Consider the following 17,120-nt stretch of genomic DNA (forward strand, 5'->3'; position numbering starts at 1 on the left):
GAGGGAGCAGGGTTAAAAAAAGAGAGAGAAGGAAAGTCTATTCCTCTCGTGCATTGTCCCGCCGGCAGAGTCCGATCCCGTACATGCGGTCGCATCCGTCCTCCCGCGCTGATTCTATATCAAAAAGGGGGGGAAAATGTGCCGCGTCGATCTCTCCATTCTATTCCTGACCCTTTTCCAGGACGACGCCCAAGATTTCAGCTACCGGTACGATCGGCATTGACTTTGGATTAAATTTGGATGTAGCCATTGTTTAATCTCCGTGTGCCGCATGCAAACAAGTTATCATCTTTTAAGCGCGGCCACAGTGTCAAACTGTCAATTATTCCAGTTTTCTATAAATAAGCCCGGGCACAGCACAGCTCCAACAACAACCACCTTCTTCGATTATCTTCAAACGATTAGCAAGATGCCGGAGAAGAAGGCCGAGTTCAGCGGGGAGAAGGTGATCGCCGAGTTCGAGCGGCTGTCGCGGGACGCCGCCGCCGCCCAGCGGGAGGCGCTGCGGCGGATCCTCGCCGGCAACGCCGCCGCCGAGTACCTCCAGGGGCGGGGCCTCGCCGGCCGCACCGACCCGGACAGCTTCCGGGCCTGCGTGCCGCTCGCCACGCACGCCGACTTCGAGCCCTACATTGCGCGCATCGCCGACGGCGACACCTCCGCCGTTCTCACCGCCACGCCCGTCACCGCCATCTCCCTCAGGTTTGTCGTCGTCAGCTCCCATTATTATCTACCTGCTGCTGTTCAGCTCACGATGCATTATATGCTCGCCGACATACGACCCATGCATGCAGCTCCGGCACGACGCAGGGGAAGCGCAAGTACCTTCTCTTCAACGACGAGATCTTCAAGTCAGCGATGCAGACGTACCAGACTTCCTTCGCTTTCAGGAACAGGTAGCTAGACTAACGCTAGATCGAACTTCTTGTCTTGTCATTTTCGTGCATGTGCATCATGCTTGTTTCTACTTATGCTGGTGTCAATCCTGGCTGGTGTCTTCCTCCTTTTATTTTTGTTTCGGGATATGGTTGTATTGTATCCTTCAAAATGTACTTGAGCTATTGTTTTAATAGTTCAAGTCAACACCCATCTAAAAAACTGAGTTTACACTTTATACGCTACGATGTGCTTTGCAGCCTAGGACACGTGAGACTACAGTACAATAATGTTAGGGTTAACTCTTAGACTATTGGAAGTGTTATCTCCAAAAACACACTTAGTTATTATCTACTCCGACCTCCATTACAAATTATAGCACTTCAGTTTTATCCTGAATCAAACTTCTGTAACTTTAACATAATTTATATAAAAAATCATTGTCTATAACATCAAATCAAATTTATTGAATACATCATAAAATATATCTCGAAGTGCAAACTTTGTATTAAATGTTATCTGTGATAACAATAGAGCAGCAGTAAACTAACTTCTCACATGCATTTCACCGAACACCTTGTGTGCATGAATAAAAAAAGCCTATGTTTAAAACCACCAAACCACAAGTTGTTCAATGATTCAATAACAAGATACTTGCAGCAGAGAGCTCACTAAGACATCAACTCCATTATCTTATATCAACATATCAAAGAACACACATATGCCTCTCATGCCAACTTATCCATACAAGCAATCACTTGAGATATGGATTGATAGCAAGTAAGATGGTGACTTAACCAACACAAATAGTAAGGAAAGTATCGAATCGAAAGTAGACACTAAAGCCCTGTTTGGTTTCGCTTATCTGAGAATCGCTTATCTGAGAATCAAGATTTTCTGAGAATCCGCTGTCTGAAGAATCCGCTGTCTGAAGAATCTGGGGTGTTTGGCAATCCTGATTATTTCTACTGGATTATCTGTTCTGACTGTAAAATGACCGATGTGCTCCTGAGTCTTGTAATAGCTCATTTTGATCGGATTTCTCTACCATTTTCAATTCTAAGTATATTATTAGTACCAGAATTATGTTATAATATAATTATAGTCATAAAACACACAGTAATAATAAAATAAACTAATAAATAATTGTCATGATGAATATAGATTAATAAATAATACAATTTTACAATGATATTCAAGACATCATAGAGGCAGCAATAGCGTCACGAAAGGCACCCATATCAATATCATCTCTTGGAGCACTAGCATCGATCATGGTAGGTTGGCTGCCACCGGTAGCATTATCTTGCACATCGGAGTTAAAATCTGGATCTTTATTGGTATTTTCTCTAACAAAATTGTGAAGAGCCATACATGCGACTATAATTTTTGCTTGTTTGGTAATAGGATAGCTAGGCAAGTGCAACAAGATACGCCACTTCATCTTCAACACTCCAAATGAACGTTCAATCACATTTCTAAGTGATGAATATGCTTGATTGAACATTTCTTTTTGTCCCACTGGTTGGTGATGTTGCCATTCCGAAACATGATACCTTTGTCCCCTATAAGGTGCAAGATACCCTTTTCTATTAGGATATCCGGAGTCTACAAGATAATACTTTCTATTGGGAGGCTTTGAGAATTGGTTCTGGTATATAAGTAGAGTATCCAAAAATACGCGAGTGTCATGTACGGACCCAGGCCAGCCAGTGACAACAAATGTAAATCTCATATCAAAGTCACAAACAGCCATGACATTTTGTGAAGTATACCCATGCCTACCAATATATTTTGGTTGTTCAGATACCAGAACAGTGACTTCTATATGCGTGGAGTATACCCATGCCTACCAAAGTTGCTCTTTCCCTTTAGCTTTGGTCTCCAAATTATGTAAGTTTTCTTCTAGCTTTCTCAAAGAATCATCCTTAAATCTGCCTTCTTGCTTAGCTCTTTCACGCTAACATTCATTCAGCAGGAAAAATGTAAATTATCAGTGTCAAAAGGCACAGAAAAAAATTAATCATTGGGCTAAGTGGAAAAAAATAAATAGAGGAAATGGTTAGACTTTAATCATGGGAAATGGTTTTCCTTGAGCAAGCAGACCATCTTACCTAGAGAATCTTGGGCGCGGGCGGCGGCGCGTGGGGGCGCGGGGGCGGTAGCGGGGCGCGGGGCCAGCGGCAGCGAGCGGGGGCGGGGCCGCAGCGACGCGCAGGGGTGGCAGCGGGGAGCGGGGCGGCGGCGGCGCACTGGGGCGGCGGCGCGGGGGCCCGGGGCGCGGGGCCGGCGGCGGCGCGTGGGGGCGCGGGGCCGGCGGCTGCGAGCGGGGCGGGGCGGCAGCGGGGCGCGGGGGCGGCAGCGGGGGGCGGGGCCGGCGGCGGCGCGTGGGGGCGCGGGGGCGGCAGTGGGGCGCAGGGCCGGCGGCAGCGAGCGGGGGCGGGGCCGCAGCGACGCGCGGGGGCGGCAGCGGGGAGCGGGGGCGGCGGCGGCGCAAGGGGCGTGAAGAAAATGCAGTCGCTTTCCTGCGAATCGAGGGGAAGGACGCCGACCAGAAAAATCGGCCGCTAGTTGTATTTTGGATTGTGGGAGAAGCGACGGTGGAAAAAATCAAGCTTTCGTTGGAAGCGTTTGGCGGGATTCTCGCGGTTTTCCACCGAGAATCCGATTTTATTCGGAACCAAACAGGCTCTAAGATTCACGTGGAAAACCCTTTCGGGGAAAAACCACGAGCGAGAACGAGCAATCCAAAGAAGCAATACAAGAGGTGGGAGCCAACAAGGATGAAGAGGTTTTAAATTCCCCGCAGAATTCACTTTCTATTGGATGGATTTGGTGGATCTAAGCCTCTCCTCTTCCTAACCCTAGCTCTCTCCAAAAGATAAGAATGGAACACTCTGTCTATTCCTGAGTTGGGGATGAGCCATATAATGACAGAGTTTCAGAATAGCCCTCGGAGCTCCTTAATATTTGCAAACAGCCCCAATTTCAGCATACAACATGTACAGAGCTTGTTTTGCATAACAAATGAGCTAATGTGCTTTCAAATTGGTGAAATTAGGAGCTGCACATCACATTATTGTTATATTTTCCATAAATTTGATCAAAATTATATTAGTTTAAATTAGAACGACAAAGCTAAATAAACGGTAACCTAGAACGGAGGAGGGAGTATATAATAACTGATTGTTTTGTTGAAGATTTCCTAATAATTGCTTATGTTATCTGATCTCTAATAATACAGGGCTTTCCCCGTCGAGGACGGCAAGTCGCTGCAGTTCATCTACGCCAGCGGGCAATTCACGACCAAGGGCGGCCTCACGGCGACCACGGCCACCACCAACTTGTACCGTAACAAGGACTTTATCACCACCATGCGTTACATGCAGTCTGATTCCTGCAGCCCCAAGGAGGTGCTCTTCTCCCCGGACTTCACGGAGTCGCTCTACTGCCACCTCCTCTGCGGCCTGCTCTTCGCCGGCGAGGTCCGCACGGTGTCCGCCACCTTCGCGTACAGCCTCGTGCTCGCCTTCCAGACGTTCGAGCGGGTGTGGGAGGAGCTGTGCGCCGACATCCGCCACGGCGTCCCGTCACCGACGCGGGTCACGAGCCCCGCCGTCCGGCAGGCCGTGTCCGCCCTCCTCGCTCCGAACCCCGCGCTCGCCGACGAGGTGGCGAGCAAATGCCGGGGGCTCGTCAACTGGTACGGCGTGATGCCGGCGCTGTGGCCCAAGGCTAAGTACGTGAGTAGCATCACGACGGGGTCCATGGAGCACTATGTGAAGAAGCTCCGGCACTACGCCGGTGGCCTGCCGCTGGTCGGCTTGGACTACGGCGCGACGGAGGGGATGATCGGGGCCAACGTGGAGCCCCGGGAGCCACCGGAGTCCACCACGTTCGCCGTGCTCCCCAACAACGCCTACTTTGAGTTCATCCCTCTGAAGAGCTGCGCCGCCGGAGTCGACGATGCTGACCCGTGCTACACGGAGGCGGACCCTGTCGGCCTGACAGATGTCGCCGCCGGCGAGCATTACGAGGTTGTCATGACCACCTTCACAGGTGCGTATTACTTCTTTCATGTTGGCTTTGTACTTCCGATCTTTTTGAACACTTGTTGGACTCTTGGATATATGGACATCGATCTAACCAGATCGCTGAAATGGCGAGCAGGGCTGTACAGATACCGGCTGGGGGACGTGGTGAAGGTGACCGGTTTCTACAACTCGATACCCAAGCTCAAGGTCGTGTGCCGACGGAACCTGATGTTGTCCATCAACGTCGACAAGAACAGCGAGCACGACCTCCAGCTCGCCGTCGACAGCGCGTCCAAGATCCTGGCCGCCGGGGCGCTGGAGATCGTGGACTACACCAGCCACGCCGACGTGTCGCGCGACCCGGGTCACTACGTCGTCTTCGTCGAGCTGAACGCCGAGGCCACCGCCGACCAAGTCCTGCAGCGCTGCTGCGACGAGCTGGACCGGGCGTTCACGGATCCCGGGTACGTGGGGTCGAGGAAGGTGAGCGCCATCGGGCCGCTGGAGCTCCGGGTGCTGAGGAGAGGGGCGTTCCAGGAGGTGCTCCGCCACTATCTCTCCCTCGGCTCCGCCGTGAACCAATTTAAGCTGCCCCGGTGTGTCACGCAGTCCAACTCCAGAGTGCTACGCATCCTGGCTGCCAACACCATGAAAGTCTTCTTCAGCGCTGCCTAAGACGAAAGCTCACGCTGTGCTTGCAGTCCATGATCAGGAGTGGGATGCAAATTCAGGTGTTTCTGAATGTAATAGGATTAACGTTAGTTGAGGGCTAGTGGCTTTTCTCTGTTGCCAAGCGGCCGCCGGCCAAACTATCATCTCTATTATCTTGTATTCTGTTTCTGTTTGATGTATGTATAACACCGGTTTGCTTTGCTTGTAAACTAAATGAAACTAGTTGTGCTAGTTCATCTGTCGATCTTCCCATACATATGTGTATCCCAATTTATTTTCTGTAGGAAGTAACGTGAGATATGAGGTCATAAGGATAGAAAGAAGCAGAGTTGGTTAGGTTTCTTGCAGTAGAACTGGCTTATCTAATTTTGAGTCACCGACTCAACATGAGTACTTGCATTTTCGGTCGGTTATTCTTTCAGTGATAATTGACAGTTCCATCGACATTAAGATGTTGGACATTCTCAAAATATACCGGCTCTGCCTCTCAACGATGATGATTTCCCGATGTTTGCCACTTATATCACAACGTGCTAGTGTCTCTAAAGAGTCAAACAACAGTAGTACTCTCAAATTTATAGGGAGACTCAGGGTATTATGCGCTGGATCCTAATAGTTTTGTTTGTATTGGGCACCAATTTACATTTTTACAGATTATCTGTAATCACCAAAATTGTATCAACACCAGTCGCCTTCAAAAAAAAAACTTTTAACGCGAGAATGTTTTCCCTTCTCGAGGATGTCGTCCAAGAACTATTTTTACAGGGCAAGGACAGGAGAAATAAAGGCCGGTTCTTGAACACGTAAGCTAGTGGATGTTGCATGGTTGGCACCCTCTTCCTCTTGTGTCCCAGCATTATTTTTTCAGTGGGATTTGCCTGTTGACGCTGATATCTGCCACAGTGCCACGCTGACGTGGCTGGACTCGGTGGCCATCACACGTTGGCACTAAGGTAGTAGGACCCATAAATATATTAGCCCAATCATCTAGCTAGATCCCTACTCTAAAACCAACCCTGTCTCTATTGACGAGACGTTGTACCTCCCATTGCCTTTAAATTTGAGGTTCTGGATAGCCTAAATGGTCAATGTTCCTAAATTGGGTTCCGGATGACGGCTGCTGCGTGCCCAGACGTGCTACATGGAAATCAGTGTGGCCGATGCAGGTGTATCTTGGCTCAAGAACCCGTATATAGGCCATTTTAAATGGCAACCAGTTCAAAAAAAAAACTTCGAAGAAATCATCTCGGCAGTACATAGGCTTCACTTTGGAGGGGAAAAATAGAGGTTACATTTAGTGAACTTTTAATCGTTTGAATAATGTTTTCAAGAAGAAATAAGTTTGAAAAAAATTTCCTTCAATATGTTATCTTTTTGGGAACCAAAGCATAGTTGAAAAGCTAGCAATAATTTTGAACCTAGCTAGTCCAAAGTTAACTTCTCGCGGCAAAAGTTTGGGACAATATAATCTTCCTACCTTTGCTATTGGAAAATTTGCCATTACCGATGTCTCAGTGACACATGGAGCCCACTTATGTCAAATAAAGAATCTGAGGAAATATACAATGAAAATGGCAGCAAAGATATTAAACCCCAAAAGTTTATGCTGACTGACGTAAGGATGCAGTAGGTGAAGTCCACTCCTGGTCATTTCTTTTCCAACGTAACGATGGAGCACAAGACCTGATCGTTTGTTTTCTTGACCTAAGGATGGAGCACAAGACTTCAACTGTGAACTTGAGCATGTTTACGACTTGAGCTGCTCTGGTCATCATTTGTTTTATCTTCCTATCCATGTTGCATGCACATCAACGAGACAAGATCACGCTACTCTAGGGTTGGAAATGCCAAACGTTACTCTCGAACCTACCGGACTTTTGAACTTCTGCTCCTTCATTCCTGCTATAAATCCAAGGGGAGGATGATCCAGCCACCTTATTGTCCAAAACAAGAAGCGGCATAGTGCTACAAGTGGCAAGACGATGTTGGGGAGGAAGAAGAAGAGTGAGTTCAGCGGTGAGGAGGTGATCGCCGAGTTCGAGCGGCTGACGCTGGACGCCGCCGCCGTCCAGCGGGAGACGCTTCGGCGGATCCTCGACGAGAACGCCGCCGTCGAGTACCTTCAGAGGCTCGGCCTCGCCGGCCGCACCGACGCGGACGCCTTCCGGGCCTGCGTGCCGCTCGCCACGCACGGCGACCTCGAGCCCTACATCGGCCGCGTCGCCGACGGCGACACCTCCCCCGTCCTCACCGCCAAGCCCATCACCTCCATCTCCCTCAGCTCCGGCACGACGCAGGGCAAGCGCAAGTACCTGCCCTTCAACGATGACCTCTTCAAGCTGACGATGCTTGTGTACCGGACTTCCTTCGCATTCAGGAACAGGTAGAGTGGCGCACGCGCTGCAGTACTTCATCTGATCTCTACGTCATCGATCTGATGTCTACGTTCACCAGGGCGTTCCCGGTCGACGACGGCAAGGCGCTGCAGTTCGTCTACGGCAGCCGGCCGTTCACGACCAAGGGCGGCCTCACGGCGACCACGGCCACCACCAACCTGTACCGTAACGAGGAGTACAAGGCCGCGGTGCGCGACATCCAGCTGCCGTGCTGCAGCCCCGAAGAGGTGATCTTCGGTCCGGACTTCGCGGAGTCGCTCTACTGCCACCTCCTCTGCGGCCTGCTCTTCGCCGCCGAGGTCCGGACCGTGTTCGCCATGTTCGGGCACAACCTCGCGCTCGCGTTCGAGACGTTGGAGCAGGTGTGGCAGGAGCTGTGCCACGACATCCGCCGCGGCGTCCCGTCGCCGGCGCGGGTCGCCGATCCGGCCGTCCGGCGGGCCGTGTCGGCCCTCCTGGCGCCGAACCCCGCGCTGGCCGACGAGGTGGCGCGCAGGTGCGCCGGGCTCACCAACTGGTACGGGGTGATCCCGGCGCTGTGGCCTAACGCCAAGTACGTCCACACGATCGTGACGGGGTCCATGGAGCACTATGTCAGGAAGCTCCGGCACTACGCCGGCGGCCTGCCGCTGGTCGCCATGGATTACGGAGCGTCAGAGGGGATGGTCGGGGCCAACGTAGAGCCGGAGATGCCACCGGAGTCAGCCACGTTCACCGTGCTCCCCAACATTGCTTACTTCGAGTTCATCCCTCTAAAGACGAGCGACGGCGGCGACGCCTGTCCTGTCACGAGCTATGCCGAGGCGGAGCCCGTCGGCTTGACGGAAGTCACCGTCGGCGAGCACTACGAAGTTGTCATGACAACCTTCGCAGGTACGTTCTTTCATATCAGCATATATACCATCGGGTCAGTCGACCAGGACGCTTTGTAAGCTAATCCAGCAACTATGACGGTATGACCCCATCAGAAATCCTCCTGCGTGACCCCGGCTGATCCAATTTTTTCACTAGCCTGTCCACGGCTTTTGCTTTCCGTTTTCCCAGCAGCCCCAAGAACACAATAAGAGAGCAAATTACAATTGAGTAAGAAAATAAGATACAAAAACTAGCCACCGTTCAGTGCCCTGCCACTATTTTTCAGGTTGCCAATGAGGGATTTTTTTTTTCTGCCACCAGAATTTTAATCATGGTTGGTGTGTTCCTCAACTGGGAAGCTTACCACTGCACTACAGGAGTGTTGGCAAAATATAGTGATATTGCTTTGCTATAATCCATAACTATGTTTGTAATTGGTATCACTTGATCTAATTTAGTTTAGTGACCATTTCGATAAGTTAAACTCTAGTAATTTGCACGTTTGCTTTTGAATCCAATTTGTTTACAGTTTATACTTCAAGTTTGAGAATGATAAGCAGGGTTATACCGGTACCGTCTCGGAGATGTGGTGAAGGTGGCCGGGTTTCACAACTCCACTCCCAAGCTCAAGTTCGTGTGCCGGGGGATGCTCACGCTGTCCATCAACGTCGACAAGAACAGCGAGCAGGACGTCCAGCTCGCCGTCGACAGTGCGGCCAAGATCCTAGCCACCGCCGAGAGGTTGGAGGTCCTGGACTACACCAGCCACGCCGACGTGTCGTCCGACCCGGGCCACTACGTCATCTTCTGGGAACTCAGCGCCGCCGAGGCTGACGATGACGTGCTGCAGAACTGCTGCGATGAGCTGGACAGAGGCTTCGTCGATGCTGGGTACGTGAGCTCGAGGAAGACGAACGCCATCGGGCCGTTGGAGCTGCGGGTCCTGCAGCCGGGCACCTTCCAAAAGGTGATGGATCATTACCTCTCCCTCGGAGCTCCTGTGAACCAGTTCAAGATGCCACGGTGCGTTGCCGGATCCAACTCGAGCGTCCTCCGTATTCTCTCTAGCAGCACCGTCAAGGTCTTGTTCAGCACGGCCTACGGATAGAGCTTGTCAGTGGGTGTACAACGGCCCATGGTAGCTTAAGCAGTTGTGACAGAAGCATTGATCAGGATTTAGGAGCAGATAGTGAGTGCGTGAATGACAGACTTCTCTATTGACAAGTGACACTTCTGCATGTCTACGTGTTTTTTATATTATTTTTTTCAACCGTGCCTGAGCATGTTTTTCATTAAAAAGGAGCGTATTTTCTGTATCTTATGTGCGGTATTATATTTGCCGTTATTATTTTAGGCGTGTGGCATTTTTTCTTGTAAAAATAAATAGAATCAAATATAATTTTATGGTAAAACTTTTCGAGTAAAATCTAATAAACTTTTTGATCTGCGGATACCAGCAAATAAGAAACATGAGGTGCCACGACGACAAGGCCCAAGATGTAGAAAGGATTTGAATTCGGTTCGTCCGGCTTGCTTCTCCCCCGTCCGACTCGAATACCAGCAATAACCACCATCGAAGTCGGTTGGCGTCGCTACACACCGACGACGACAACGCCGCGGCGGCTTCAACTCCGATCCACGGACCCTCAACTTTCCTCTCCGGCGTCTTGGCTCACCTCGACGAGACGACCTCTCGCTCGCAAAAGCCGTCGGCGATGGCCGCAGACGGGTCCTTGACGAGGCACGGGTTCCCGCGCGGCTACCGCTTCGTGCCCACGCAGCTGGAGCTCATCTACCTCCTCTCCGACCGGATCCACCGCGGCAAGCTCCCTCCGGCGTTCGACCGCATCTTCCACAACCTCCGAATCCTCGACTACCACCCCGAGGAGCTCTACGGTCAGTCCGATCCATGCAACCTCCCCGGCCACCTCTCCTCCGACCACCCCTTCCTCCTCCGGCCCCTCTCCTGATTTCTCTCTCTGACGTTCCATCCGCCATTGCGGCCGAGCACATCCTTGCAGAGATGTACAGGGAGGACGCAGAGCACCGCTACATCTACTTCTTCAGCTGGCGGGAGTTCCAGAAGAAGGGAGCCGGCGGCGCGGCCCCCGGGGACAAGGACCAGAAGGAGCCGCGGCTGGTGCGCGCGGCCAGGGGCGGTGGGTGGAAGGCCTCGGGCGGCGGCGAGGACCTGCGGTGGCCGCGAAGGAAGGGCGGCTTCTTCGCCGGGAGGAGGATCACCCTGGTGTTTTATGATCGCGGGGTTGACAAGAGCAACTGGGGCATGCACGAGTTCGTCGTCCCCGTACACGAGTTTGAGAACCTGACCTCCCCGCCTACACATGTCAGCAAAGCATCCCTCTCTTGTCCTTGTCGTCACACAAAAATATACTATATATCTCAACCTGGGAGATTCAAAATTAAGCTAAAATAAGTAAAAATTTTGGTGGAATTGGATGTTTCTTAGTCTTGTTTGATAGATCATAAACTGTTCATCCATCTACATAATGTGCGGTCTTGATTTGCAGTTCAAGGACCTGGCCTTGTACCGCCTCTACATCCTCAGGAGCGGCGACATGGAAAGTGAGAACGACGGTGCCGGGAGCAGCAGCCAGATGCTGGCAAACGACTACGATGACCACTTCTCGCCGTCGACGGCGGTGGCGCCGTGCCCACCGGTTCAGCCGTGGGGGATCTTCGACGCCGGCGCCTCGACCTCACAGATGCCGCCGCAGCAGCAGCATCGTCCCAGCGTTGAGCACGCCCATTACTACAATTATCAGTTCGCGTTCGGTACCTCGTCGACCGGCGCCGCCACCCTGCAGCAGGCGCACGACATGCCGATGCACGGCACTGGGCTGCCTGGTGACTGGTGCCAGTTAGCGAGCTCGCCGGCGCCAGTGCCCGTGCCGCCAGCCGCTGCGGACCAGGCAGCACACCGGGCTGACACTACGGCGGCGCACGGCGCTGAGCAACAAGCCGGTCACTTCGTGGCCACGCGCTCGCCGTGTTCGCCGCCGGCGGAGCAGCACGTCACCGCCACGACGGAGCCGGCGCACGCCCAGTCTTCAGACTGCGTTAAGCTGGCGAAGGAGGCAGCGCCGCCCCCGCTTGAGGATGTCGTGCCGGCCGCCAAAGACGAGGGCATGGCCGATGCGGACGACTACGACGGGCCCGGGATGCCGGACTGGAACCTCGACTTCGCGGCGTTGGACGATTACAGCTTCCAGTTCACGATGGAGGAGATCCTGGGGTACCCGGCGTTGGACGAACCGCCGGCGATGGAGGGAGATAGCAATTCAGGCGGCGAGAACTACAGCAACCAGGCAGGTGACACGAAGCAGGAGCCACCATCCGCACTCAGTAGCTACTACTAGTTAGTGTTCCTTTTTACGTGCTCGGTTTCGATTAATTGGTTGAGTAATTTTACTTAGGGTCCATCATAGTTGTCTATTTGTGTTTTGCATTTTCACAAAGCTGCCTAGGTAGCAAAAACCTGAGGCAGACTGGAGCTTCTCTCCTACATCTGAAAATCCCTGTCGTCTCATGTTGTGGTTTTCAAATAGACGCTTCAGAAAAATTTTAAAAAACTAATCACTGTATAAATATGGTACTTCAATTTCTGGAAAAACGCTTGAAAGTAAATAAAGGGGAGCAATGAGCTTGTTTTTCTAGCATGGCCTCGATGGGAAACTAGATGGGAGCTTATTCTTACTTGGCTAGGGAAAGTGACATTCATTTGTTGGTCCGATGAATGTAGGGTCCAATGTGTTGGATGGTAACAAATCGCTTGCAACATGAGACAAAAAACACAAGATGTTCCCCCAAAAGTAATTATGTTTAGCTTGAGACTCAAATCTTGGCAATAGGAGATTACAACCATGCAGGAACACAAATCGGAAGCCTCAACCAACCACCTCGCCCATGGTAGGACAACATAGATCACGGAACAGCTTAAAATCACCTCTTTGTTAAAGTAGAAACAAATTCTAACTACAGAAGTTCTAGAATTACGTACATGATAAAACGAGGGTTCATCTGTTTTATGTTCATGTCAGCATCTTCTGTCGATGGGCTCAATATGCCCGTCCCAACGCTCAACTAATCAAAACCATCACCAAAGACGATTCTCAATCACAGCTGCAATTATATCTTTCAATGTTCCCTGCAAAGTTTAAAATTGGTATCGCATTAGGCATACGTTGTCACCAGACTATACAGAGTGACGCGTAGTACTCATTTCACTAAGGATAAATGTTAAAGTTTCATCTGACCATTTCCAGGATTTTGGAAAATTGAACTAAAATCAACTGTAATCAACATTGTGCTCGTGCTCTGGTTCAGCAATCAGCACTTATTTGGAGAAAAACAACATTGGCTTGAAATCACCAAATCAATTAGTAAGAACAGTCACACAAAGTGAATTTTCGTATCTGACCTGAGAATGATCTTTCAGACCTAGAGAGATCACCAACGACCGGGCTGAGCCACTGCCACTACAAAAATTAATGTACAATGTTGTGTAAGCTCTCAATGTATGCTGTTTCTCTGTACCCTATAGTATGAAAATGGTGTATCTACAGTCAGCCAAAGGAGCAGTTAAAAGTGGTGTTAGAGATAATAATAGCACTAAATTTTGAGATACTAGCGGCAAAGAAGTTATATGGAAAACACAGACAAAAAAATTATAATCGAAGAGCCACTTTGCTGGAGAATATTTGCATAGATGTCCATGAACAGTATAAAAGAGGAACCCCTTGGTAGCTGCTGCTGACTGTTTTAAAATGGTTATCACTACTTCAACTAATGATCATGTACAGACATGGTCTGTCACGCAGCATAGGGTCATAAATTGCATGCAGTTTGCCCTGACATGTAGATGTACATATGAAAAGTTCTATTCAAAGATGTGGAGACTGGAGAAAAAAAATCAGACGGCCGAAGTAGATGGTGAAGGAAGCAAACCTTATGTGCTCAATAAGTTGGCGTGCACAAGCTAGTAGGAGTGGCTGCAGTCACAAAATTTTGTACAGTCATTAGTCTTTGCATGTTCAGATGATATTTTGATGGCTGATGGTCTAACGAGCTTACCTCATCTCTCTTCCCAAAAAGAACAGACACATTGTAGGTTGGGTCTGAGAAAACACTTTCATCTTTACTATTGAGGGAGGTTAAAGATTAATAAAAATACAGTCCAGAAATTTCAAAATAAAAGGAAAATAACAATGACTGCCTATATTCAACATGTCCTTTATAAGGCCGGCCAATATTCTTAAGCTAGGAATCTCCAGAGACACTAACTTTCCACCTCCTGTAGAAAGGTCATTCAATAAAATCTTACAAGTAGCCAAGTAGTAACTGGTAAGAAATCATCTAGCTTATTGAGGTAGTAAAGGCTTCATCTTACTTTCAACCAAAAAAAGGCATTATCTTGCATGAAGATTCAAGCATGTGAACAATATAGAAGTTGTGTACTATTTGCATATGGATGCAGTGTTTTGCTGATTTTGATTCTAGATTTTAATTCTAGATGATCAAGACAGTGAGAAAGTATTTGTGGAGGGAGCCTGAGTACTTTTTCAGAAGACTTCAACAAAATTACAATCTCAAAACAATGTGAAAGAAATAGCATTGAGGAAGCTACTTATACAGAACTCATAATGCAAATAACAAAATTGAGTTTCAAATGTTCAGGAGAATGAAATTGAATAAGAATAGAAAGCATACTTGGCAGCTAGTATGGTTCCCATGCAGCCAATTTGTGTCACAATCACCTGCAGATTTCCTAAAGATGAACATCTTTGACATGTGAGAATCAGGACTCAACTGAATAAGAACTGAGACCTGCAGCTTACCAGAAAGGTATCTTCATATGTACTGATAACAATGTCTGTCTTAGTTCCCTAGAAAACCCAAAAGGGGAAAGTAAGAATCAAAGCTATCTTTATATAGTCAGAAAACTCTAAAAACGCAAATCATACTCTCTCCAATACCAAATGATACTAATAAGAGAATAACTATACAAAGCAAATGTTATCAGACCTTCACTCTAGTAACAAACTGTTATATTGTACTACACAATATGTTAATCATATTCGCTTAATCTGACTGAAATTTGACACAATTTGAAATCTTGCCGCAGCAAGACAGTAGACAGGTACCTTGATTTCTAACGAGACGGACCGATGCTGCACCGGGAAGTGAGCACCGGATTGCGCAGAGTTCATCGGCACCTCCAACTACCCAATCAGCATGTATAAGTAGGTAAAATACATGGTCAGATCCGAATACAAGTAGCGTCATTCAGGTTTGGGTGTTCGATTTGCACAACAGGAAGGGAAGGGAACGGGCGGGCATACCTGTCGAATGCTCGCGCCGGGGAAGAGCCCGACGGAGAACTGGCCAAGGTTGGCGCCGCTAGCCCCGTCGTCGCCGCTAGGAAAGGAAGGCCGAGAGACGGAGAGAGAGAGAAGATAGAGGGAGGCGGAGCGGCCGCCGCGGCAGTTGCCTTGCCGCATCTCTCTAAGCCTCTGGGAGGGTGGAATGGCATGGGCCGTAGTCACCGTTGGATTCAATCCCGACGGCCGAGATGGCCTTTAGTTATCATCAGAGCACTCGTAATACTACTCGCAAATACAGCAATGTTTTGAAAAGCTTCTTAATTTTCTTTTTTGAAAAGCACAAATACAGAAATGTAACAAGGTTCAAAAATTGTATATGAGTATTATCAATGTTTTATCTGAAACTCGGCATATGCGATCCCTGCTAACAAGATTCAGTTGTAATTTGCATGTGACAACAATCAGAACATCTTGTTGGAAATAGTCTATTTTCCTACAACGAACAAATCACTTTATCCATATGGACCCCTAAATATAATTTGGGTTCAACTTACCCCTCAAGTTATCTTAATCGGTCTAATTTACCCCTAGGGAGACATGTTATTTTTCTTTGTCGGTGTACGAATTGATTTTAGGTTCTATTTTTCTGAGGTGATAAAGGACACGATATCCTAAGTTAGAAAAAATACTTCAAGAAGTTTCAGCATGCAACTTTGTATCTCAAGGGTTAATTTAGTATTAAGTGCTCTAGCCTATTAAAATAATTATAAAAAAATCTTAATGCATTTTTCTACCATATCTACATAAGTTATGATGCTGAAAATAGCATTAGCAGCGCTAAAAAATTTTGCTGCTAAGCCAACTAGGGTGTTTAGCGGAGCTAAAGCATCATTAGTTACAGTAGCAAGAACAATCCACAATATCATGGCTATAGTATCTGCGGAGCATTGGATACTACCTCAAGAAAAAGAAATAGAAACTTGGATGAGATACATACTCCTTCCGTCTTATAATATTTCCGTCTTGTAACATAAGGTATCATAGTATTTTTACGATAGATTAAGAAGATAAGCAAATGATGCATGTATCTCTATTTAATTACCTTGTTTGGTTGTTATTTTGCTGGTTTAATGATCAATTACGAATAATAGGTTTTCAAAACATTCTAAGATGCTTTATATTTGGGTTGCCTTATATCTTACATATCTTAGGAATAGGGCGGAGGGAGTACGCTGTATTGCTGTGCATCATGAGCTGTCATACGAACCTGCTTTACTCAGAGATTCAGAGGACTGTTCTTGTCGACGTCCCTTGAATAATACCACCGGATCGAATCCATCCGGGGTCCAAGAGATACGCTTGTTCATCCACCAGCTGCACACACTCCGACGCCTTCGCATCTGCACGTGCTGGAAACAAGTTGCTAGCACAGTCGTAGCACTCCTTTTCAAGAAAAAACAAGTTGCTAGCACCAATCTAGCAGCCCAAAGGCAAGAACACGTGAACTTTCCTTGGCAGGAGCTAGTTAGCTCCATGCCATGGCCATGGTCCATGCCTCCATGGCGTACGTGACCAGTCGATCACTGACCAGCTCGAACAAGCATATCGATCAGCAAGTGTCGCCCTGGCCCCCCTCCGGTTCTCTTGTCCCGTCGGCCGTCGCTGCCGCCTGTCGCCTACTTGCTAGTGTGTGTGTGTGCAGCCGGCCGGCCATGTGGCCGGCGAGCTGCAGGGTGATCGTCGGCCTGCAGGCAGAAAGGATGTCAGGCTTTGTCTCTTGCGGTTTGCACCCTTGCTTCCTGTCCAGACGTCGAGTGAGAGACTTTGCTTCTCGTCGATCACATGGCATGCTGGCAGATTAAAAGGGAAATCCTATGGTCGCCCCGGCAAAGTAGCGGTCAGGTCACCGAGCTAGCAAACTGCACCAGTGGATGAACATTCAGAGC

General features: G+C 48.9%; 3 protein-coding genes across 5 annotated transcripts; 2 read left to right on the forward strand and 1 right to left on the reverse strand.

The window, feature by feature from the left end:
- The first annotated feature begins 409 nt into the window (after nt 1–409).
- Nucleotides 410–5,893, forward strand: LOC112895055 (probable indole-3-acetic acid-amido synthetase GH3.12). Its single transcript, XM_025962925.1, has 4 exons — nt 410–702; nt 795–896; nt 4,121–4,935; nt 5,047–5,893. The coding sequence occupies exons 1-4, from the start codon at nt 410–412 to the stop codon at nt 5,583–5,585; spliced, it is 1,749 nt and encodes a 582-aa protein (XP_025818710.1). The 3' UTR covers nt 5,586–5,893.
- A 1,671-nt stretch (nt 5,894–7,564) lies between these two features.
- On the forward strand, nt 7,565–9,941 carry LOC112895329 (probable indole-3-acetic acid-amido synthetase GH3.12). Its single transcript, XM_025963277.1, has 3 exons — nt 7,565–7,965; nt 8,037–8,851; nt 9,394–9,941. Exons 1-3 carry the CDS (start codon nt 7,565–7,567, stop codon nt 9,939–9,941), a joined length of 1,764 nt encoding a protein of 587 aa, XP_025819062.1.
- Nucleotides 9,942–12,650: 2,709 nt separating this feature from the next.
- Nucleotides 12,651–15,354, reverse strand: LOC112891822 (proteasome assembly chaperone 3-like). 3 transcript variants are annotated; one of them, XM_025958792.1, is made up of 8 exons: nt 15,193–15,354; nt 14,995–15,072; nt 14,689–14,736; nt 14,561–14,607; nt 13,925–13,991; nt 13,799–13,842; nt 13,272–13,329; nt 12,651–12,998 (listed from the first exon to the last, which is right to left on the reverse strand). In XM_025958792.1, the coding sequence occupies exons 1-8, from the start codon at nt 15,349–15,351 to the stop codon at nt 12,948–12,950; spliced, it is 552 nt and encodes a 183-aa protein (XP_025814577.1). In that variant the 5' UTR covers nt 15,352–15,354; the 3' UTR covers nt 12,651–12,947. The 3 variants fall into 3 exon arrangements, 2 of the variants coding, with proteins under 2 accessions (XP_025814577.1, XP_025814578.1); XR_003228611.1 differs by having other exon boundaries at nt 12,982–12,998; nt 13,272–13,388; XM_025958793.1 differs by lacking the exon at nt 12,651–12,998 and having other exon boundaries at nt 13,297–13,410.
- Nucleotides 15,355–17,120: the final 1,766 nt, after the last annotated feature.

This window comes from Panicum hallii, chromosome 5, assembly GCF_002211085.1.
Source record: "Panicum hallii strain FIL2 chromosome 5, PHallii_v3.1, whole genome shotgun sequence".
NCBI classification, from domain to species: Eukaryota; Viridiplantae; Streptophyta; class Magnoliopsida; order Poales; family Poaceae; genus Panicum; species Panicum hallii.

What these genes read in the sequence shown, in the direction of transcription:
- LOC112895329 (XM_025963277.1), top strand. Translation starts at nt 7,565, where the DNA reads ATGTTGGGGAGGAAGAAGAAGAGTGAGTTCAGCGGTGAGGAGGTGATC. An exon ending in TCCTTCGCATTCAGGAACAG is followed by an intron (nt 7,966 to 8,036) that starts GTAGAGTGGCGC and finishes TACGTTCACCAG; the next exon opens with GGCGTTCCCGGTCGACGACG. An exon ending in TGTCATGACAACCTTCGCAG is followed by an intron (nt 8,852 to 9,393) that starts GTACGTTCTTTC and finishes AATGATAAGCAG; the next exon opens with GGTTATACCGGTACCGTCTC.
- LOC112895055 (XM_025962925.1), top strand. Translation starts at nt 410, where the DNA reads ATGCCGGAGAAGAAGGCCGAGTTCAGCGGGGAGAAGGTGATCGCCGAG. An exon ending in GTCACCGCCATCTCCCTCAG is followed by an intron (nt 703 to 794) that starts GTTTGTCGTCGT and finishes CCATGCATGCAG; the next exon opens with CTCCGGCACGACGCAGGGGA. An exon ending in TGTCATGACCACCTTCACAG is followed by an intron (nt 4,936 to 5,046) that starts GTGCGTATTACT and finishes AATGGCGAGCAG; the next exon opens with GGCTGTACAGATACCGGCTG.
- LOC112891822 (XM_025958792.1), bottom strand. Translation starts at nt 15,351, where the DNA reads ATGCGGCAAGGCAACTGCCGCGGCGGCCGCTCCGCCTCCCTCTATCTT. An exon ending in CCGTCTCGTTAGAAATCAAG is followed by an intron (nt 14,737 to 14,994) that starts GTACCTGTCTAC and finishes TGGGTTTTCTAG; the next exon opens with GGAACTAAGACAGACATTGT. An exon ending in GTCTGAAAGATCATTCTCAG is followed by an intron (nt 12,999 to 13,271) that starts GTCAGATACGAA and finishes TAAACTTTGCAG; the next exon opens with GGAACATTGAAAGATATAAT.